Source organism: Oreochromis niloticus, linkage group LG13 (genome assembly GCF_001858045.2).
Source record: "Oreochromis niloticus isolate F11D_XX linkage group LG13, O_niloticus_UMD_NMBU, whole genome shotgun sequence".
Taxonomy (NCBI): Eukaryota; Metazoa; Chordata; class Actinopteri; order Cichliformes; family Cichlidae; genus Oreochromis; species Oreochromis niloticus.
Genome location: NC_031978.2, coordinates 25,127,218 through 25,151,434, shown reverse-complemented (window position 1 = coordinate 25,151,434; position 24,217 = coordinate 25,127,218). Strand labels below are relative to the sequence as shown.

The following is a 24,217-nucleotide window of genomic DNA, read 5'->3' as shown; positions in this document are numbered from 1 at the left end:
TTCCTGGGATATCATTATGGGATATCGTGTGTAGATTTTTGAGATGAAAAATTAATTGAATTCATTGGACTGAGGCTGTGACATGACTCAATGTGGAACAAGTGAAGCACTGTGAATGCTTTCCAGATGCACATTATGACAGAAAGCTGTATGAATGGGAAATAGATTGTCTGTCTTTGTATGAAGGGAAAAAAAATCTACTTACCACTATTTTCCTATTTTATTTACTTAGCGTTAGCATGTATTTGTCTCTGAAATGCACCCATAGACTCTATGGATGCACCCTGCCTAAGTCATAATTAAGCTCACTTTAGGCTCCAATAAAAACAGTACACACAATTTATGCTTACTTGAAAAAAAGTGATCCCATTTAAATTGTATAATGAAAGCAAACAACCACTAAGAAAGTTGCACTAATTAAGCCACTGTAGCAAAAAGAATTATTCAGAGGGGAGGTAAAGTATGAAAAGGCCCCTTGTGTGAATTCACCTAGTCCTTTATGCTGCTTATTTTTCGTTTGCACCCCATCCATTAAAAAGTCACACCTCCTCTAGCAATTCATTTTCTTGAGTGTAATGTCAGACTGTGTCCTGCCGTACTGGCTGGACTGCTGGGGAAGCAGTAAGAGAGCGGCTCCCAGGGTGCACGCTGTCCTCATGCTATTTACCCACAGACCAGAACCCCCTCTGAAGGCCAGGGGGAAGCCATGGCTGGGCCAGAGGCTATTAAAGCCCTGATGGCTTTTGACAGTAATTTCTTCATGAGTCCACAGCCCGCAGGGCCTGCCAGCAGTAAGATCGGGTGCCTCCTCTTGCCCATTAAAGCACACAAACTGTGCCCACAAATCACGCTCAATGGTATCTCTGTGCTCAGGGAGTGTGTTTGCGCATATGCGAAAGAGAGAAGTGAGGAAGCACGACTAAGGAGAAGAGGAGGGGGGAACTGTGAGAAGATCCTGGTAACTGGGCCAAAAGTTTGGATGCCTTTCTTCAACTACTCCATCAGTTCAGGCAAAAGTCCAAGCCATCAGGGAAACATATTCGGAAAACCACACCTTGACGTGAAGCCAAATCATAAACTGTGTTTACATGCATTTGAGCCCAGGGGAGTAAAAAGTACACAACAAAGCTTTAGCATTGTGGTTATGGGATGGAGCTTCGGTAGCAGACATCTGGCTTGCTATAGGTTGATGCATTTGCTGGTACACCTGCAACTAGTATGGTGACCTTAACAGATCGTATGGTTGTTTGAGAAAAGCAAATGTTTTCGTGGGCATGGTGCTAACATCACCTTCAGGTTGACAAACCAGAAACATGGCTGGAAATTTAGAATTAGCAGACTGTATTTTAGTACATAGAGCATCACAGATGGCTGGAGCTAATCAAAAGGCAGTTTTTAAAAATATATAGACAGGCTTGGTTGGATACTTTGTTTCTGGGAAACAGAAATCTAAATATTCTTACTACTTTAGGCCTGTTGCTTCAGATATAACTTGCTGTGGATGGAGAGGGGACTTAAAAAGGGCATAGGTTATCTATAGCTAATCCACCATCGGTTATAATCTCTCCTCTGGTTCCCCTGTGGTGTTAAAACCAGACCATTGGGTCGGATTATATCAAAGAAAGGAGAGCAATGTGCTAATCATAAATTAGAGGACAAACCTGAGTGAGCAGGTCAGCCACTGAGCCCTATAGAGGATTGTATGTGTGAAAAGCCACGGCTTACCACTTAGCCTCAACATAATAAATAATCAGGCAGGAACAATGTACAGTAGTGTAAAGTGTCACGGCTGCTCTGAGCTGAGAGCTGCTTCTTAACAAAGAATCTATTCAAACTTTATTTTGACTCTTTAGGTTTACATTTAAGTATACCATAATCAACCATACATGCGCGTGCACACAAACAGAAGCTCATATAATGCCCTTCTAATGGGCACTCATACTGTACAGAGCTGAGAATAGTCTGTTTATCTGTCTTCAGTCAATATGACAAAACTGTAAAACAGTACCATCTATTTTTTTCAATTCTCCAACGTTGCCTCAGGGGAATTGGAAAACTGTCTTTAAATGGGATGATACACGACCTCTGCTATGTATGACTAATACTTGGCTCTTAAACACTGTGTCAACAAGGTGTTTTATTAAAGACACAGCAAGAAAAGACAAAATGGCAAAGACATTACAAGATTTATATAACGAGGGAAAATACAGAAGACTAATTGGATCCAAAGAAAGTTGCTGACCTGATTCATCCTCTTTGACACATTAAGCAGACCCAAGGAGCAAAATATATAAAAGAGTTCTTTATTTCTAGTAATCATGAATATATGCGAACATGTAGAATGTTGTTTATGATGCATCTTCCAAACATTCTTGCAAACTGCTTTACAAAGTACAGGAAAAGATGAAATAGGTCAGTACGTGAGAGATGGTAAGGTTATTGTAGCTGTGTAGGAAACGATCAGTATAAACACCTCGATATCATTAACACAAGAAGACAAGTAAACTGGGGAGAAATGGGCACAAAAATGTAACATCAAACATGAAAACTTAGACAACTTTCAAAAGTACACTTTTTAGACACAAAAGGACACATACATTGTATGTGTTAAATATTTTTTGTTTTGTCAGGACATAAAAAGCTAACTACATCATTCACAGATTCAGCAGTCTGTTTAAATACCTCATTTCTACAAAGTGAATTTACTTTTTTTTTTAAAGTACAAAGTGCAAATACTATGGTTTCCATTTGCCGATTGGTGAGGGCGGATTCTCCAGATGAGAGGGGAAATCACTGTTGGAGGGCTTAGCCTTGCTTCTTTGAGGGATTCTGGGGAGAGGAAATTGAAGTCACTTCATTTGAACGTGCCCCTTTTTCAGAAATACTCATTTTAAGGACTGCTTCAGTCAACACTACCGGAGGCAATAACTTTTCAGTTAGGCTGGAGATATGCAATGAATTAGGAGTGCACTTACTAGTTTACTGGTTAAGCCTTCTCCTGGTATGGACCCTTTAGGATAAAAGAAATGTGACATGAATTTGAAGTATTGTGGAGAAACTTTTGCAGAGTACAATTGTGCCGTGTAATTAAGCACTGCTGTTAGTGGATTCTATTATTTGCAAGTAGCTAGGTAGGTGCTAGCTGGCTAATTATGACCTTAAATGTTTTTAGTTGGTTAAAAACTTTTTTTCCGGCTGACTCTGGTACAGCGTGCTGTAAAACATTATATTATGCCATTCAAGTGCTAATTAGACAGGTTAGGTTACTCTTTTCAGGGGTGGGCAACTCCAGGCCTCGAGGGCCGGTGTCCTGCAGGTTTTAGACATCACCCTGGGTCAACACACCTGAATCACATGATTAGTTCGTTACCAAGCCTCTTGAGAACTTCAGGACATGTTGAGGAGGTCATTTAGCCATTTGAATCAGCTGTGTTGGATCAAGGACACATCTAAAACCTGCAGGACACCGGCCCTCGAGGCCTGGAGTTGCCCACCCCGCTTTATGTCATCACATGGCGTAGGTCACATATTGCTGTTGGATTTTTGGTTTTGAAATCTTTTTGGTGCCTCGTTGCCCCATTACTGGGCAATAACGTTTGGAGGAGAGGTTTAAAAAACCATGTAGCACAAATTCAGGGTGATTAGTTTACATTCATCTTACCTTCTTCCTTGGTCACCCCAAGGCAGCCCATGAGCTCCTGCAGAGACAGTGCTTTGTCATTGCTGATGTCGCAGTACTCCACGAACTTCTTAACACACTTCTTTGGCTTGGACTTCTTGCGCAGGAAGCGTTTGAAAGGCTTGATCTCCTTCTTTCCAATGTCCCCGCTGGAGTTTTTGTCCAGCTGACTGAAATACCAGTGGACAACCCTCTCCTCCAGGGTGTGACTGGGGTCTGGCTCAGCCACCCTAAAGGTCAGGTACAAATCAGATTATCAGCCAGTAATCATATCTCTCTTTATGCAGCAACAAAAAAACAACAGTGAAATGTAGTCGCTTGCTTTCAGAGGAAAAAAAAAAGCTTTTCCCACTTTTCAGTGCACTCAAAATTGGTGAGTGGCATACATTTATGTGTTTGTGGTGAATGACTGAACCCACTGATCCATAACGAACCATAGCATGAATATACACACTTTGAAATGTCATACCTTCCCGCAGATGCTGGATCTGTGACAGCGTGCACCATGTCTGTCGACAACGCGTCAAGAACACTTGTCAGGAACTCTGTTTTCTTAGCCCCGGGACAGCCTGGAAAATCAACCACAGATACATGGATGTGTGAAAGCAGGAATTATGCCCTTGTATGAAAGCGAGTGTGCAAACAAAGAGATTCTCTTGCAAAAAAGCTTTGCAACAATGTTAAATGCTCTCATCATAGGTGGCCCAATAAATGTCTGGGGAGGGACGTCATGTAACAGCCGGCGTAGTTTTAACATAGACAGCAGAGGAGAAAAGAAACCCAGGACACTCGCAGTTGCTCCCATAAAGTATCAGAGCTCCCCTCCTGTGGAGGAGTAGAGGAAACCTGCCAATCATTCTGGAGTGGTTTTTCACAGGTATAGGCATACCGGATGTTACTAGTAACTAGATTTTACTAATTACTGAGGTGTTTGCTTTAAAGATATTCATGGAGAGAACGACAGAAAAAATTTAGAACCCAATGTTCAACGTGTGGTGGGGTTACTCTATAAATGACTGACATAGAATGGCGATATAATCAGACCATGAACCTATAGGATGAAATGTGTCATTATCCACCCAGTAAAAACTAACAGTAAAGTGTTATTGCATGCAGACTGATGGGGAAAAAAATTAAAATAAAGAACAACACTGGGTGAATGACCCTAATGACAGTAATTGTCTGTGAGCCCATTTTAAGGGTGAGGAGACCAAAGTTATTCCTTTAGAGCTGAAGGCTACAGAGACCTGAGGGATTCCAGCTCTTCTCCCCTTTCTCACAATCTTGTTTCCCTGCGCCGTTGGAGAAGAAGAAACTCTCCATAGTTTTCTGCTCTTTTTTATGGCCCAGGCCTGCGGGGCCCGATTCTCCTGTGTTGGAGATAATAGCATGCTTTGCGTCTCTAACAGGTGGCGACCAGCATCGGCATAAACATCCAGCCTCTGCTCCACCTTTCATGGATTTTAGCAGCTTGTGCCGAGACCAAGGTTTTAAAAATTCACATCCAAACTCTTCCGCGGTCTCCTTTACACGTTAAACAGACTTGTACTTAACTTTTAGTAGGCCCTCCCTGGCTCTTGCCCAGTAAAATATCTGACCCACCTGATAATAGCCAAAATGGTGCCTTGTGGACCTTCTTGTGGTAAATTAGTCTAGACAGTCAAATAATTGCACCCTCAGAAGGCAAAGTGTTTTTTTTTATCTGGCTTCTAAATGAAGAGAGGTTCGTGGGATGCATTGAGACTTGTTTGAGGCTCAGTGTTTTTCATGGAGAGCACCGGCGCTCTCTGTAATGCTGCAGGAATCTTAGCACGTCTGCAATTCATTCAGAGAGGGAAGCCATCATGTAATGTTTCAGTCGTTTCCTCTTAGCAGCAATGCTTTCACTGTGGGGGTGGGACAGATCAGCTTCTGTATGTCTGGACACTGTTTAGCTGAAGGGAAGGACACAAATGTGCCTGCTGTCATTTGAGGGAAATTGTGTCTGGCCATTTTCCGTCCATTTCAAGGCTGCAGCAGTAAACGGCTGCTGTCTTATTCCATAATAATTATAATTATGTAATACCGAAGTTTGACAGCTGCAGGACAGAATCAAGTTGAGAAAGCCTTCATGATTTCAATTTTTTTTCTTTTTGAAAAGCAAAGCGCTGCACCACCATTCACAAGCCTCCATATATCTGCGGCCTGTAAAACGTTGGCGTGTAAGTGCGTGTTTACATGTGTGTGCCTGTGCGTTACTGTCAGTAAGAAGCAGTGTTTTTCTACGGAGCCACATGGGGCTGAGCCCTGTCAGCACTCGCGGCCGCAGCTCCCAGCGCCTGCCCCAGTGCTGTCCCATGAGCCTGCTGCGGGGATAGAGTTAGCCAAATACTCAGCTTTACTTTCCTGGCTCTTCCTGGGCAAGTTGCTCCTTTCTCAAGTCTCGCCCCATAAACCTCTCAACACCAGCTCTTCAACAGCAAATGGGTTGCAGCAATGTGAAGGCAACGTTTATAATTATACCTGGATTGTACAGTAACACGGTTTACAGCCATTGACGCAATTGCTCATAAAGAAAACAAGATGCGACGTTTTTTTCTTCTTTTTTTTTTTTACTGCATGAGCATACTGACTGATCAGGTGCAGATTTTTTTTGACAGGTTTAAAATTCGGTCTGTGCAACCTAACACATGCAGAGACATAATGTTTCAGTCTTAGGGTCTTTCTCACGGGATATTGTCGCTGCTTTTTGGGGGTTTTTTTTACCCCCATTGCCACTGCATACTTTCTGGAAAGCAAAAGATGAATAGCATTTCGTGGTCTACCAACCATTTATGTCTGTCTATGTCCCTCTGTTTTATATTAACTGTACAAGAATCATTGATGCTTGAGTAGAGACAGAGTGCTGCTCTCCTGCTAAACGCAGCACCTGCGAGCAGAGAGCTCAGCTCTGGCCTGGCGCACTCTTACATAAACAGTTGTGGAGAGGACTGGAACAGTGGTGGCTGTGTTCACATGCTGCTGGACTATTAGCATGTTTACCAAACCACCAAAAAAATTGCAAATTAGCCAAGCACCATTCATCTTTAAACTGTGATTTGGTTGTAGGCAGCGGCTGAACACTATATCTCTACTTCACCTATCATTGGCTTAATGAGAGGTACAAGTTGTGCAGTTACGTGATGAGTAAAAAAAAGCGAGTGCAGCCGAATGAAAGCTGGCGCATCTTTAAAAATGGTTTAGTCATCTCAGTGTGGGTTTGAATGTGAGTTTCATCACAGAGCAAGAAGATCATTTTAAGATCCACGTGCATACAACAACTTTAACTATAACTTGACTTATTTTTAATGTAATATCTCCCTTGCTTTAGGAAAACTGGACATGAGACAGTTTTCCAAATTTTACTAACCACGGCAGAAGTCTCCTTGAAAAGAGTCCTCCAGCTGCATTTTCCTTCCAAAGTGACACATGTAAGTCAGATACTTTTGGCAGGTTACTGAGACCTGACTCTGTTTAGCGTCTCCAGCAGAAAGCTGTTAGTTCAACTTCCAACATGAAGAGAAAGTGAGGCAGCACCAAATCATGTTTTACTTTGTCTACATATAGCAATAAATTAGCCAAATGTTTTAGCCTATGGAACATGAATGAACAACTTTTTTTGTGTGCATGTGTGTGTTTTTGTGTAAAAACAGTGAATGATAGGATAATGTAACACATTAGCTACTTTAACTCTGAAAAACATCTTAAAAACCTCTCAGTGCTTAGGCCCAGTAATGTATTGGCAACTAGTTTGTTTTCTAAATCTGCCTTAAAATAATGAAATATGCAGTCATTTAATTAATATTTAGCCCTATATGTGTGTAAGTAACATTCACATACTATATGCACCCAGCACCAGCAGAGTTTCACCTGTAACTAAGCCCACTACATGACCTCCACCCCCAAAGTGATCTTCTGCCCTCAATATAGTTATCTACACTGTTATCAATCCCATGATCACCACCTATCTCTGGCATCCAATTATCCATTATCACTCACCTCCCTGCTGTTTCACCTCTTTGCTTTCATCCCACTATGCTCCATCTCCCATGTCACTTGAAGATGAATTCTCCCCCAATCTGTCCCTATCTCCCTGCTTATTGACCAACGAAGGGCAGGGTCTGGCAATCCTCAACTCTTTAACAAGCGTTTCCTTGACCAACAGCACTAATGATGGTTTTACACACACACATAGTTGCACTGTTATCACAACCTCGGAAACGAGGCAGCGGTTAGAGGAAGGCTGCAGAGGAACATCCCCGTGTGGTCTGGACACAGAGAAAAAACAGAGACTGAGTCCAGTTTTGAAAAACTTACCTTGGAGATGTCTGCTTTTATAATGGTCCTTAGGTTTAGCTGGGTGGGCCCTAGCGTTGCCATCGCATTTTGGCTGTTCATACCTGTGACAGAAAATGCACCACGTAAAAAAAAAATAAAAAATCTGTTCAATCAAGGGAAATGGGTGAAAGGGACTGTCAATAACTGTGAAACTATCTTTACTGTAAAGTCAGAGAGGACTCCCATGCTTTCCAATTACCCATTGCAGTTAAATCTTAGGGATAGAAATAACTGTTTTGTGGCAAATCCAGGGGCTGTGAAACACATCCAATAAGAGGGGAAGGATTTGGAGCTGGTATGAGGATAGAAATGGGAAGGGAGGGCGAGAATGAGAGAGATAGAAGTGTGGGAGACAGGGAGCGTGGGACACAAGGAAGCTTTCACAGTCTCTGTCGAAGAGCCCCGATTGCTGCTGTGCAAGTGGGCCAAAAGCTGGCCTGGGACAAGGAAGAAAATCCATGCTTCCATATGCGTGCTAATGTGCTGTCTGGCACTCTGCCTGGAGCCTTGTTAATTTGATACCCAGCCATGCTGCTCAATAAGAGTGTACCAGTTCTCCAGTCTGCCAGGCTCACTGACCTCTGACCTGCCACTCACCAGACCACCGAGTCACTCTGCGCCATCAGCAATGGAGATGTCCATGTGTGTTCTTAGACGAGCAATCTCACAAGTCTGACATTTATGCAGTTTTACAAATCCCTGATAGAGAAGCCTGTTTTTATTCTCTGAAATTGTATTTTTTTCTAAGAGCTTCTTTTCAGTATTTTCAAAGTTTGCATGGTTGAAAGCCTGCAGATATTAAGACCTGTTGTAAAATAATTCCTAATCTAGTTTTAGAACATTTAACTGCAGAAGATACTTGCCAAAGGGCAAAAAGCAAGGTCATCTAGTTGAGCAGATTCTCTTTCTTGTGACCTCTCTGCTCTGTTAAGCTTGGCTAATGATCACTTACCTGCTTTGTGTAGCAACTTTCTAGTTTGTTTCCCACACAGAACAAGGCAATAAATGCCAAGGATATTTGTACAGGGTAATTAAGTACCACACATAAAGGCGCAAATATCTGTATAGCACATTGGTTTTTTTGTACGTGATATTTTGCCCACCTTGTAGAGGTCCCAGGTATGGGCCGTCCAGTATCCACAAGCACACACCAGCAGTAGCCAGTAGAGGGGTGGCATTGGACAGGCTTGTAAAGTCCTCCTTGGGCACAGTCTGGTACAAATACAGCGTCGTTCTTGTGCTGCCTTGCCTCTTCTTGGGCAGAAAGCTTCTCCTGGTCACATGACGAGGCTGGGAAAGATCAGAGGTTATACAGGAATCAGCAAAGGTATTAGCGTATTGGTCACAAGAACGCAAGCACACATGCACGGGGTCTATAACCTGAGCATTCGTTTTGATGGTCTGGGTTGTGTGACTTGGCAAATACTCACTCCAGAGAGGCACATTTGATATGAACAAGAGGGTATGTTTGAAGTTTAAATTTGGACTTAGTCCTAACCAGATCTGGCAACCACATTTGGAATTATACAACGTGCATTATGGTTGAATTAATTTCTGTATAAAAGCAAAACGCATGCAGCTGCTCTCTCATTCCATTCTAACCATTGCTGCAAATCCCAGAGGAGCAGAAGGAGGAGGAGGAGGAGGAGGAAGACAAAGGGGTGGAGGACGAGCGCTCGGAGACAGGGTGTGTAGACTGCTATATCAGCCCCCCATGGCACTGTTTACGGACATTAACGGGCTAATGACTAAGCACGGGCTCCCCGTGCCCCAAGTTAAGTAAATATTTGGACACTCAACTGCCCTTTGTGGATGTGTGTGACAGCGAGAGAAACAGACAGGACAAAGGCAGCACAGTGGTCAGTTGGGGCTATGCTGTCAAACACCCACACAGACCGACACATAGCTGCAGGATACTGTAAAGTACCAGAGACCTATATGTTTACATGTTCAGAATTCCCCTGAAAAAGTGCGTGTTCCTGTCTTTTATCCATACATACAGAAAATGAAGTGGCTTGATGGGATTTTACTGAGCCTCACCAGGATCTAATCAGACTTCTTTTTCTGCACAGCAGCCGCATTAAACAGAGGAATGGAAGGAGAGCTCTTCTGGCCATGAGGGATTTTTATCTCTTCCTCTTTTCGGTGCTTGCCTCGAGGCTCGCAGGCTTCTGCAGGATTATGGATATCCCTTTTCTTTGTTTATTTTCATTAGAGATCTTTACCCACACAAAAGAGACCAAATGAAATGCCTCCCCGCTTTCTCAACCAACTTTCTTCGCTCCAGTTGTTCCGTATGGGCTCTCTTTGTTGGAGCGGGTGGGTTTTTTTTTTTCACCCCAATACCCCAAAGAGCATGTGGTAATCAAAACCATCAATGCTGCATTTCTCAAGCTTTTTATTGGTTGTAAATTATGATAATGGGATTCACACACAAATGCACACATGCACAGAAGGTTCTCATCTCTAGGCCAGCCTAAAATACTATTGTTTGGTACGAAAAGCTGCACATTTCCGAGACAACTGAGGAAGAAGCTTAACGCGCGCGTTTGTAAAAATGAATCGTCTGCCCGTGCCATGTGAGGATATTTACAGGAACGCTGCAATGAGAAGAACCACAGAGAAGCAGATCCTCAAAGCCTGACGCACTGCGACACCAAGATGTATTGGTTTCACAACCCGCCATCTGTCCTTAAAAGACAGGAACAGCCTCAAACCACGATTGCTCACACAAGCTGGAAAAACACAGCGGGCTTTCAGTTGAGGTTTGCAAACACCCGCTCGCCATCATTAAGTAAAAAGCGGCCTTTGAAAACTCACATGGTGCTCTGGTTCTATTGTTCTGTCGGCTGCGAACCTGCTCCGTCCACAGAGTGGGGTACTGGGAATTGCTATCTGAAAGAAATCACCAAGGCAGCTTCATTAGCTTCAGTCAAACACATGCTCGTAAATCATCTGAAGCAAACCAAAACTCACAGCCTGTAAAATGCACATGAAGGTTATCATATCTCAAACTGCTGCAGTGGATGTGGATAATAAATTGCATATGAAAGCTGTGACCAGAGTTATAGCATCAAAAGATGGGTGGGTAGGCGAGAATCTAATATTTATCAAATGATCGCACTAGCGTGACACCATAAAACGCTACTTTGCTCAAAAAAATATATAAACTAGTTATAAAAGTGCTCAAATGCAGCTGCTTTCCATTCTTTATCTTTAAAGTAAAATGTGGGACGCAGCTTTTCTACATATATAAGTACCACATCCTGCTTCTGCATAGCTGCTGGCTATTTAACTGACAAGTTCAATATTTCTGGCAGATTTCAAAAATACTAATTTAATGACTCATTTTCTTATGCTATTGTTGGACTATGCTTTAATTAAATATGCCTCACTTGCTACTACTGTATACAATACACAAGGGAAAAAAGCAAGTGCTGAAGTTTTCCTTTCTATTTTCATCATATGTCATCATTACAAAACAGTGTTTTACTATAACGTTTTCCACAGTGACCTTTTTGGAGCATGGTGCTGTAACTGACTCGGGCAGGCTCTTCTGCCCATTTAAGGGGCTTTTTCTTTTGAGTCAGTCAGCGGTATGTCAGTAAACACAGGCACAGTACCAAACATTTTTTACTCACAGTCTGACGAATAACAGCTCACCTTCTTCGTGTTCAGGAGGCTGAGGATCGATCACTAGGTCGGTGTCATCTGCATTTAGAATGGAGAATATTTGCAAGGAGACTACAATTACGAGAGTACGCTAGATTAGAGAACACTTGAACTATGTGAGATTTGCACATTGCCCGGTCAAGAAGGATGGAAGCAGAGTTAGAGGGATGAAAAATGACCAAGAGAGGCTGCACGTGTGCTGAAAACTGAAAGATGTGACTTGCAATATGAGAAAAGGAAAGCTAGGAATGTAGTGGTCACATATTCCAATGGTATCACGTCATGCAACGGAGGGAGGTCACAGTGCTACAGAGGACAGATTGAGATCAATTATAGTGAATTAAGAGAGAATTAGGACTGATTGTCCCTGATGTTCTTCTCCAATCTTTCATTTCCTGCACTTGGATTGGGAAAGCTGTGCGGAGGTGGCGGCGGGGCAGAAGAGGGTTAAAATGCAGTAGCCAAGTTTCAGATGAACCAATTAACAGCGAGAGAACTGAGTATGTTTGTTTGGTCTCCGTTTGTTTGATTTGTGGTAGGGGAGAGACAGGGATGGAGGTTTTGGAGCGCTTCGGGTGAAACCATGGCTGTAGGTGTGGTTAACCTCAGAACTGGTCACTCCTCCTGCTTGAAGTAAAGCCCCATTAATGTATGAGTCAGAGAATCTCTAATGGTTGGCTCCACAAACAGGGATTAGGCTCAAACATATTTTCTTTAACAATGACTTTCCATGGCAAAGTCAAATACAGTTATGGCAGCCATTCATCTTCTCAAACACGTAAGGTGGATAAAAATACGTAGAGTCTGTGTGCAGTGTAAATAACTGAGGCAGACGTGTTATTACTCTGCTCACTTCAAGGATGGAAATGCCATTTCAAAAAGTGTATTTATGATTTGGATTTATGATAAACCACTAATGGCCTATCTTTACTTTGTGGCCTTTTACATGACTGTAACACCTCTTTAAGCATGTGCCAGGAAACCCCCGTGCTATTTGTGGTCATATGGCATTAGTTTTACTGCTGTTTGTCAGTCGTCAGCTGCATATGATTCCAGCATGTGAATTTGTTAAGTCAAGTAACAGAAATGGCTTTATTGCAAAATGTGAAGTGCATATCTCTTCCTACTTTAAGAAAATGAAAATGCTGCAAAGGCAGCTGTGAAATGGCTTCTTTTTTCTTTATTTTTTTTTACTGATGGGCTTTTGCTGAATCAAAATATTGATGCAATCACTGCTATTTTGAGCGCTGGCACACCACAAACCTACAGTTTATTCTGCTTTTCACCACCCTGTTTATCCAACCAGTTCAGATTGAACCACAACCAACCCCTCCACCTCTTTTCCTCCCTCTTTCCTTCTCCCACAATCCCACCTCCTCTCTCAAATTTTGCATTCCCACTTGATCTATGCGTAATGACTTGGCTGGGTTCAGACAGGCGCTATACCCAAGACTGTTTACACAGACAGAGAGAGACAGAGCGAGAGAGAGGCACAGACATGAATGTCACACTGACAGGAATAACCCATGTGACAAACACAAGTGGATGCACACACACTTTCTCTCTCTCTCTCATGCAACCATGCACCGTCACATACAATCACATAATGAGTCAGTCTGAATGAACCCAAATTGGACTCTTTGCGAGTCCTCAAATCACAGCAGTTAAACAAATTGTCTCTTAAGAGATGAGAAAGCTATACAATTTCTGGAGCGCAGTCACAGGGAAGCTTAGTGGTTCTATATCTGGAAGAGGGAAGATGCTTGATGAGAGACACAGAAAAAGTAGACTTGAGTGTGAACATTTCGCTGTATCTTATGACACTGTGGCTGAAAAAAGAACCAAAATGGAAAGAGGTTAGTGAAGATAAGTCATCGGTCCTCCAGTCTTGCTCCTGCTGCTTGCCTGGTAAAGACAACAAGCAAGTTATAGGCACCAAAGCTGCCGGTGGTGTGCAAAGTTTATCACACACTCCTAACTCAGGACTGCTTTTATATCAGCCTTCAGGCGGCTCGAACGTTCATGAATTGACAAAATATTGGTGAGGCAAGCCTAAACAGGCGACCTGTCTTGAACATCTCTGACAAAGATGAAGACAAATAGACAGATACAAAGGAACACACACACATTCTCAGCGCCAGCGTTGATAGGTACATACATGCACACGAACAAACACAAAAGCAAACATGCATTGCCAAGGAGCCAGCGTGCCTATGAGGGGGAACTTTTCTTGAATTCTCACCTGATTTACCAGGCTCTCTTGTAGTTGTCTTCTCCTGCTTCGATCCTGAAATGCAAAAGGCTCAAATTATTTAAACATTCACAAACGTGTTGCTGATATTTCCTTTTTTGAAAGAGGACAACAGATTGGAAATCTTTGGCACGCTTTAAGGATAAAATAGCTACCAGGCTGACACACGGTAACTCTTAACCGACTACGCACTTTTATTAAAGCCACCTAATTTAAAAGTAACACACTGCAAGTCAGCTGGAATGTGTTTTATGAAATATTTAGGCTTCATATCAGCTTACCTCTATACCCTAACCCTAACCCTGCCAAATGCAGCAGAAACACTGCTGCTGCTAATATAACTTCTGCTGCTACTTCTGCAGGCTTCTTACTATTGAGACAGCAACAAACTACAAGGCAGCCCCTTAGATGCAAAGGGATTAGATTTTTTTTTAAATTAGTCTATATTCAAGGCTGACCTGTTTTAAATATGTTAAAACTTACAACATAGTCATTACACGTCATATAATCAGCTAACTGGAAAAATACAACTAAAACTAAAATAAAAGACAGTAACAATAACACATTATGAACAGGAACGGCCATCCAGTAATCTTTTCTCCTTTGTCCTTAGAATTTGTTTAAATTCCTTGAGTTCAGTTAAACTGCACAGCTTCAAATCCTGTTGCAATTTGCTCCAAGTATAAGGAGCATTGTAAGAAAATGCCTTTTTCCCAAGTTCTGTATGTGGTGAAGGAACAGTGAATGTAATAAAGGCTTGTGAGCGGAGGCTGTAATTACTCTGTTTAGGTGACATACAGGAAGTTAGTTACACTGGTGGTAATCCAGTTACTGATTTATAAATGAAAATAGACCAATGTATAGTCTGTGTGTGGACAGTGAAGGTAAGTTAACCCAAGAGTATAGAGTACAATGGGGGGTAAGAGTTTTACATCCTGTGATGAATCTCAAGGATAAACCACATCCAACATCTGTAAAGAGCTAACAGTAGTGTTCATAGTGTTTGGCAGATGCTACCCTCCAATGACATTTACATTCCTCGCAGCTGAACTTTGTTTCTCAATTCTGCAGCAGATTTTCTGCCAGGCTTATTTTTACTAATGCCCCATGCCTTGAGCAACGCTCAGTCCTCGTATGGCCCTCAAACCCTCTGGCCGTCAGTCCACTCGCTGACCGCTTTCCCACAGGATTGAATGCTACACCCCCACACAAACATAAAATGCCATTCTATGCTGTGCTGACTTTGATTTATCATCATTGCTACACTGAATTACTGAAACCAAGTGTCATACGTCAAGCATATTACAAAATTAGATGCCAAGAGCTGAGAACTGCAAATCTGAAAAGACTTGGGTTTTACTGACCTTGGCATCGAGGTTTCTTATTGGCCACTGCTGAGCCACTGATTGGCCGGCCATTGGGGGTAACACACCAGCAGTATCCAGTGTAGCTATGGCACTGAACCTGAAATCCAAACAGCGTGCACACACAGAGTCAGTACAAGCTGCGTTTGGAAACCCATCATGTTAGAATCAAATGAAATGAAAGAACAGTTTGATTTGTGCAGAACAAATGAGAAATGTAGAAAAACGTTGACTGTTGGTACGGTTATTAGCTTTGGCTTGTGCAGTAAAGTTAATATAGTTTATAGAGTGTTGTTCGTTACCTCGCTGTACGTGCCATCAGGGTTGCAAACAGGCACAAAGACCTGTGGGAAGAGCTTCTTGGCCTGCTGCTCTGTGTACTTCTTCTCTGCTACACATCTGGATGTATCTGAGGAGCATCACAAATCAGCAAAATCAGTAGACACGCTATTTTCTTATGGTCTACAACTATGTAACCAACATACTTGAAAAGTCAGAAGAAGATGTCGAATTTCACAGAAGATGAAGAATAGAAGAAACATGCAGGGAGAGAGCAGCGACGGAGGGGGAAACAATTCAAGACATTTCGGAAGCAGCAGATACTTGTGTGGCTGGGAATAGAACCAACACCCCCACTCTTATTAGGACAAGTCAGGCAAGCCTGCACGCTGCCTGGTGGTAAAGCCATTACTGAGCGAGACAGCTCATGCTGCTCTTGTAAGAACATTCCAGTCACCCAAGAAAAGGGCTGATGCACGGGGAAAACCTGACCCTTCCTTAATGTCTGAGTCTGTCTCACTCTCCTCTAAAAACCTCGACCGTCTGAGAGGTTCAGCCAAGGTTGTCCCCTCAACCTCAGCAACTTTTCATCCAGGTGTGCCTCCAGTCTTTTCACATCCCTCATCCCATTCTTCCAAAGCTGCTTTATCTCACCTGGCCAGCAGCAGCAGCTGTACAAAGGAGTCTGATGGTAACTCAGTGTAAAGTGCTGGATTGGCTTCAAATCACACTGAAACAATAATTAATGCCAAGTTTAAAAACATTCACCAGTTTGATGGCAGTCTTGTTGCCAGCATGGCTTCTAGGTAGATTAGCCATGTGAGGTGGGAAGTGCACACTTTCTCTTACTCTAGCGTGCACCCTTTGTATGTGTGCGTTTTGCTGACTGGTGAGGAGAGCAGGCAAGATGCTGGATGCTCTGGAGGGAGGAAAACAGTGAATTGAGGAGCTCTAAAGTTAGCTGCAGTGGAAAACCCCAAAACCATCATCCTTCTCCAGGGGGCTCTGACCAAAGAGCTGACTGGAAAAAATGACAGGACACTTGAATCATCCTAGCACAGTGATAGAAAACAAATGTGGTGCCACTCTCACCATCTGCACAATCCCATCTCTGTGCTTTTAGGCAAGGCGAGACCTCTGGTTTATTTCGGGTGCTGTTGCTGTGTCTATACTCCCCCCTATCCAGAAGCAGTAGGGGGGTCCAAACTCTTATAGACCCGATGTTATTGACGCATACAATACGACTTTCATGGACCCTCGTGCCTTTCAGCTTCCTGGCTGGAATCCTCTATTCTGCATCCCGGCGCTGTCCACCACATCCAGATGTCCGCTTAGAGACGTTGCCATGGAAACCCAGCACGGGCATAAAATTGTGGAATGCTTTTCCATCATATGACACTTCTTTTTAAGCAAACTTTTTTGCTCACATTCCCTGAATTAGAGGTCTAATGTAATGCGGTAAGAATGGGTCATTGTCCCCAGTCTACAGAACGATGAACTAGCAGTATAGAGTGAGTCTGTGGGGCAGGGGTGAAGGGGTGAGAGGGTTCGGGGCTGAAGAACTGGGGTGTATGGCTTCTTCTTAATTCCTTCAACAACTAACAATGAGAGAGTCTGTGAGCTTCCTGACCTCACAGGCTCTCCTTCCCTTTCCCTCTCTTCAACTTATCATATATCTAAAGCTTTACATCCAGGATGATGAAATCTTTGTCATGATTTGTCAAGATATTTCTGCATTTTCCATGAATGAGGAAATCACTCAGGTAATCAAAATAATTCATGATTTGACAAATTAATGATGCGTCTCTCATCACACAAATGGTGTGAAATTATAAAACCACGCAGGCAGCAGTAAGCCCCCACTTCTACAGTGTCAAACCCACTTGTCCTCCCACCACTCAAAGAATCAATTATGCTGAAATGAATTTAACCCACAAGTTTCGAATGTGACCCCCCTCTGTGCATTTGAGAGCATCAGGCGGCGATGAAGCGTGACTCATGACCTGACCTTTGCATGGCCCTCGGCTGACCTCCAGCTGGGAGTCGCGGCACTTGGCTCGGAGGTACTCGCAGCGCGATGTGAAGGTCCTGCCATCGGAGGCGCACAGGGGCTTGCGAGGAGCTCCGCTGCAGTCCATGTTGCAATCCTTATCCTGATCCACCCGCAGGAACTGCACAAGTGAGAAGGGAGGAGATAAGCAGAGAAATCAGTTGCTAAATGAGCCATTTCTGGGAATAAGTGTACTCTGCACCAAAACATTTTAATCTCCACACCAACAAGTAGGAGTCTCGGGGAATTTAGAAAGGCTGGGAGCTGGAGCTGGTGGAGCAAAATGCATTTTTTTGAAAACAAGCTACAACAGAAAAAAAAGACTATAATTAAAAATCAAGCGCAAGAAGACACTGATAATCAGTACAAGACAGACACAAAGATGGGGCAGGGTTGCTGCAAATCTGCAAGGGTGCAGCTGTGCTTTGTCTTTGTCTAAAGGGCTAAAGAGGACTTGACTAACACTTCCTCTTTTCTTTGTCTGTGCCAACACCTGCACAGGTATTCACCTGGAATCACTGCTAAGGATGTTTTACTCAACCATGAAAAGAGGAACAAGGACAGGAGAATCCAGGCTCAACGCATCGGATCACCTGTGTCAATGCCACCATTGTATCTGCCACCATGGTATGAAACTCCCTCGCCAGGCCACACAATGGGGCCGTGGTGGTGGAAAAGGTGGGGGGTGGCAACAAGCTGTGACGGCTACAATGAATTAAAAGACAGCGAATGGGTACCTGAATAAACTAGATGTCAGCGAGCTTTGTGCTGCTACGGTGTGAGTGGTTTCATAAAGTTTGCATGATTCATTCATGCAAACCTAGGGCAGACTGAAAAAAACAAAAAACAAACAAACTTGATACTCATGCAGATGCAGGTGCACTTTCAGTCAGTCATATCCACAGAGAAATACCTCGGTGAACTTTTGTCTCCTCTTTTAATAAAAATAATTGCACATATGAGACACTGTTGTTTTGTTCTAGTTTTCCTAGATTCACAAACACCCCAAAAGTCTCTGCATGTCATCTATTATATGGCAGACAGACAGACAGACAGACGGGCGGGAACTTTCATCCACTCCCACCATCAATCTGTGGCAAAAACCGTTTGCTAAAAAGGCTGTGGTAATGCCAAAGACAAAATGTGTTGTGTCTGACATCTTACAAATATACTGAGGAGTGGGAGGGGCAACTCCCCCTTCCCACCCCCCGCATTCTGACAGGCAGAGCTGCAGGGCTGCATGCACCTGGAAGAGGGTTAACAGGTAAGGTAAAGTTGCCCTGGGCCAGTGGGAGGGAGGGGTGGGGGTTGGGGGGTACACAGATACACTCTGTCAACCATGCTCATAAATCTCCCAATGGGTAGATCAGAGATGGTAGGCCCGTTCAAACACATTAGAAGGAGCTGAGAGGGGGAAGATGAATATGTTGGAATGAATCAAAAATTTTCGAAGGGTAAGCATAACACTGTCACGAGTCACGAGGAAGACAAGGAGCTTTATACAGTGTCCCAATGTAGAGGAGAGGAGAGGAGATGAACTGATTTCTGGGGCTACATTCATTTATAGTCTGTTGTTCTGAAAACAAGAAACAAGAGGTCTTACTGTCTGTAATAACATGTCACAAATCATCAAACAGTTATCCTTTTAAGGCAGAACTGGAGAAATTACCCATTATATGTTTGCTCTCTCTAATTGATCCCTGATCAATATAGAACACTTTGCTGTCAGACTCCAAGCTCTGATGTTCTTAAGATATTTAAAAGTAGAATGGGAGGCAGAACCTTCAGCGTTCAGGCCCCTCTTCTGTGAAAAAAGCTCCCACTTTGGATCCCTTTCTACTTTTAAGATCAGGCTTAAAACTTTCCTTTTTGATGAATCCTATAGTTATGACTGGATCTGGACCCTGAACCCTCTCTTAGTTGTGCTGCTGTAGGCCTAGACTCCTGGGGGCTTCCAATGATGCATTGAACATTTCCTCCTCTCACATCTTCTAACTCTGTTTATACACCACTTTGCACTTAATCATTAGTTATTATCAATCTCTGGCACTCTTCCACAGCGTGTCCTTTGTCTTGTCTTCCTCCCCTTATCCCCAACCAGTTGTGGCGGATGGCTGCCTGGTTCTGCCATAGATTTCTTCTTGCTAAAAAGGAGTTTTTCCTTCCCAATGTTGCCAAGTGCTTGCTAATGGAGAGTTGGTCTGATTGTTGGAGTTTTCTCTCCACCATGAGGTGATGGTTGTTATAATTTGGTGCTATATGAATGAAACTGAATGTAATTGATCTGTGCAGAAGATTCCTGTTCATAACATGTTAGTGAAATCAAGACTGAATTTGAAACAAACATCTGCACTTTTTGTCTTCAACTAAACACTTAAGAGTTTCTATTTTTGGTTGCTTATGTGTTTGGCTCGCTCTCTTGATAAACACAAGATCGTACATGTCCTGCCCCTACTCCCTCATTGTATCTCTCAGCTGTTTGAATTATTTGCATCATTGCATTTAACTGACAGAGTCCCATTAGTACAATCCTCCCTTCTGTTCCTCTTCTCTCCAGTGCTACTAGCTTCACACACAGGTAAGGAGGGCATACTTATTCAACACCGAAAGTCTCTCATAGCTCCCCCTTCACATACAGACAGTTCTGAAGCCAGTTACTACACTGATGGTGTCTTAGAGCATCCAACCCCACTTGGTGGTGACTGTCCAGCACTTGCCACAGCCAATGTACTCCCACTACACCAGCATTAGCCCCTGCCAGCCAGCAGACTGACATCGCAAACAGAGTCATTCAGCGGCCCAGCATCCTGCTAGAAGTCTGCTCTCCAGCACACACAGCATAGTGCCAAGCTCCAGCAAGTTTACAGTGAAGCTCCAAGAACGCAGCATGGAAAAACACAGTTGAAATCATGAAATCAGCCACCCATGAAATCAACCACCCAGACTCAGTTTCAGACATCCGAATATTTATTTCTAAGCCGTTTCAAAGTTGGCCACACTGAAGGAAGTGCAAACAAATAAGATGTGAAAGTGAGGGAGAGGAAGAAACTTCAGAGACTAATGGTGCTTTGAGGGCTTCTTCCTCCTGTGTACACCTAATTGTAGTTAGCTCTCTGCTACAGATCTCTGTGTGTTTTTTGCCTGTGGTGATGGATGGGTGAGGCTGAGGCAGAGCCCCGACACTCCCCTGATGTCTCATTCCAGCCTCTCCGAGTCGACACCATCATCCTGCACAGGAATATGGTGGAGAGTGATGGATGGCCTCTGCCTCAGCTACATGCGGCACAGACTTCCACCCTGAATTATCATAAAAGGAGACTCGTGCAAGTCTGAACACGCATTTTGACTCAAATCAATTTATTGCTCAAATCCCACTCCCGTCTACTTGCAGACATCTGGCGCTCACTTTCTCTGTTTGCCTTTCTCTTTATTTGGCCTCTCGTGATTTTTTTTTTCTTTTGTTCTTTGTGGGATCTCTCTTGGAAGATGCTTTTTGCATCTGCTCTAATAATACAGAAGGTTGGCAAAAGAACAAGAGACAGGCAAGAGAGGGCGAGGCGGGTGGAGTGTAAGGGAAATTTTTTTTCTAAGATCAACCAGCATACAAATCAAATCCTATTACCTCCCCCTGGCTCGACGGCATTGTGGGATTGAATGGGGTATGGAGGAGGCGAACCTCCAGCAGAGAGCGCATTGTAGGCTGATAAGAGCCTTCTGGGCTGGGAGGCCCCTGCTTCCAGCGCCTTGAGAGGCCCCTCACACCACAGCCCCACAGGGTCAATGGGGGCCCCAGCTGAGAGCTGTGGCAAACGTGTTAAATGCCCTTGCCGGGAGTTTCCTGCGTGGATGCTAGGATGCAAAGGGGATCATTAGTTTCCAGCATGGTGGAAAGGGAAGAAAGTGTCAGCCTTTAACCAGCCTACTAACTCAATCAAAGGAAAAAGGGATTTAATTGCTTTGAGAGATGTTAAAAAGAAAAGGAGGTGTTGCAAAAGGCTAGTGGTAGTCATGTGATAAAGAAACCCGCCTCTTTGAGCAGGTGGAAAATTTTAGGAAAGCACTTGGGGGGCAGCAGGGCCCGTGTTAGATCAAAAATTCTACATAAAGATTTGAAAATGAGGCAGCCACTATTCTGTGTGCCCTCATCTTCTCACACACTATTTCATATTTCCATAAACAATGGAAAAAATCGGTCTCATGAATAACCCTGGGCAAATATCTCATATATTTAACTGCCTGTCTGACCTCAAATATGCACAAAATATAACATGAAGACATTTTCTTTTAACCAGTAATGGTCTCTCCTGTATATGTTAAACAATAAGCCATTAATCACTTGCAACCTTCTTTGTAAAAGAAAGTTATACTACTAAAGACAGTCTGATTAGCCCGTGTTGGGAGGTATGGCACACAATATGAAACAAAATTAAACTGAGGCACGCAACAAAGTAGAGAAGTTTCTCGTTCTTACACTCGTCTCCAGAGCACAGCAGATAATGTGTCATATCCAAACAACCACAAACACAGCTACACCCGTGTAACCTTTCTATTAAATGACAGGTAAATGGTATCAACCATGTCACATATAGAGAAATACTCCTCACACTAATTATCTGTAGCCTTGGTCTGTGTGTGTGTTTGTGTGTATCAACTCAGTGAAGCATCTGCCCAGTACAACGCTTCCTCCCACATTCCACAACTCTGTAGTGCCGTCAGGGAGAAAGGATCTCCGACCCTTCACCTGAAGGTTAACAACTCATGGCCATTTGTTTCCAATTGGATACCGAGGCATCTTCTCCAGAACCATAAATACTGGTGCTGGGAGAGGTGGCTGTCACATCAGCCTCTAAATCAAAAGGGGGAGCCTCTGACAATGCACATTCCACTCTCTATTAAGTGTCCTTTACCACTGTACCTGCACTTGATCATGGCCATGAAATTCCCCAGAAGATGCACTTTCTGTCAGAGTTTAATGTAAGATGGAGAGGATGCTGCTGTAAACAATGCCATGTGCTTTAATGCAGAAGATCCCGGCAGCTCAGCCTCTGAAGAGCAACTAGAACAACAGGAGCAAACCAGACAGAAAGGCAGCAGAGCCGAGAAGCTGGCAGGCAGGTTACAGCAGCAAAACCAAACCTGCAAAGGATCTGCTGCACACCAGCCAACTGCTTACAAACCTATAGCCTTTGCTGTGCCAACACTCTGAAAAGCTGTGGCGCTCAGTTTACATGACTGACAAAAAACACAGAGCCATTTTCTCCGTGCACAGCTCTACTTGATGCTCTCTTGAGCTCTAAAATGGATTTCTGCCACATATAAAACATTCAACTAATACAGCCCACTTCTTTTAGAGTGAGATAACCTCAGACTCAGACTTCAGTGTAAGAATGTGGCAGAGTGTAGTAGTAATTGACTTCAAATGCGTCATTATCGGTATTGAATATTTTATTATTTCAGATTCTTAGACTAAATAGATCACAAGAAGCTTGACTTTTAAGAAAAGGGTGCGTAGGAACTATTTCTTTTATATTAAAAATATTTTCCAGATTGTGAATTTTGGAATTTTATTCATAGAAAGCACATGCACATCCTTTCCATTTAAAACATCTTTTACTCATGAAATTGAATGACATTCATTCCGGGAGTTAAGTGCCTCCTCATACCCTGAGAGCGGAGAACTTCTGAACGCCTCCAGCGCACTGTAGACAGAGGAAGACCAGCAGTGGACAGATGCGCATCCTGACGCAGCGTGGTAATATACTCTCCAAATTACGCGCGGTCCAAAATCGTGTTGGTAGGAGTTCACCTAGGCGCAAAACTGTCTATGGGAAAAGTCAAAAATAGTTTAAAATCCGCACCAGTCCTTTCGAAGAAGTCACTGGGGGTCGGTGGTGTATTTCACGTCGTTTCCTTGGTTTCGTCTGCCAGCCCGTTTGTGTAGACACGCTCCTTATTTCTGGCAGTCCGATAAACCCCCCCGTGTCCCTGACCTTTTCCCCTCCCTCGGTGTCTCTTTCTCCCTCTCTTTAACTCAACTTCGTTTCTCCACACCCCCTTTCTGCTACACTTGATTCTGTGGACTAGATCCCTTATCGGATGCAGGCGGTTCCCCAGCCGGTAGTCAGTCAGGTAGGCGTAAGCTTACGCCGTCAGCTGCTGGTAGTTGAGTCAAACACGTCAGGTATTCTTTTCTTTACGTAAGAAAGTGGTGTGAGGATGCTCAACCCCAGTGAAGAGAAAACGCAGGAAGGGGTCAGAAAGTGTCTGCTAGGTGGATCAGCAAATAAATTTTCGTTCTGATGGACGCATACACAATCACATTTAAAGTTTTGATTATACGGCTATATACAATTCTCAAAACAAAGTTAGACAAGCCCCTGAGTTTCACACAATACAGATTAAAAAAACAAGCGGCGCCTAGAATAACAAATATTTTGGCAAAAGTAAAATAATCTAACAATATGTCCCTTTGATCACACATATAAGACAAAATAGCATATTTATTGGCCATATTGTATTAAACCTTTCTCAGCTTTGTAACTATATGCTGTATGAGCACGAACCAG

At 43.3% G+C, this 24,217-nt stretch overlaps 1 protein-coding gene across 2 annotated transcripts; it reads right to left on the bottom strand.

Annotated features, from left to right (window-relative positions):
* Nucleotides 1-2,124: 2,124 nt before the first annotated feature.
* Nucleotides 2,125-23,808, bottom strand: smoc2 (SPARC related modular calcium binding 2). Of its 2 annotated transcripts, none has more exons than XM_025897325.1 (13): nucleotides 23,315-23,808; nucleotides 17,610-17,772; nucleotides 15,625-15,731; nucleotides 15,323-15,422; nucleotides 13,950-13,994; nucleotides 11,699-11,779; nucleotides 10,856-10,930; nucleotides 9,139-9,325; nucleotides 8,015-8,097; nucleotides 4,149-4,248; nucleotides 3,662-3,909; nucleotides 2,976-3,010; nucleotides 2,125-2,829 (listed from the first exon to the last, which is right to left on the bottom strand). In XM_025897325.1, exons 1-13 carry the CDS (start codon nucleotides 23,387-23,389, stop codon nucleotides 2,806-2,808), a joined length of 1,323 nt encoding a protein of 440 aa, XP_025753110.1. In that variant the 5' UTR covers nucleotides 23,390-23,808; the 3' UTR covers nucleotides 2,125-2,805. The 2 variants fall into 2 exon arrangements, with proteins under 2 accessions (XP_025753110.1, XP_005473921.1); XM_005473864.4 differs by having other exon boundaries at nucleotides 11,699-11,746; nucleotides 23,315-23,802.
* Nucleotides 23,809-24,217: the final 409 nt, after the last annotated feature.

What these genes read in the sequence shown, in the direction of transcription:
- smoc2 (XM_025897325.1), bottom strand. Translation starts at nt 23,389, where the DNA reads ATGCGCATCTGTCCACTGCTGGTCTTCCTCTGTCTACAGTGCGCTGGA. An exon ending in ATACCTGGGACCTCTACAAG is followed by an intron (nt 8,098 to 9,138) that starts GTGGGCAAAATA and finishes TTTCTGTCACAG; the next exon opens with GTATGAACAGCCAAAATGCG. An exon ending in GATCCAGCATCTGCGGGAAG is followed by an intron (nt 3,910 to 4,148) that starts GTATGACATTTC and finishes CCTGACCTTTAG; the next exon opens with GGTGGCTGAGCCAGACCCCA.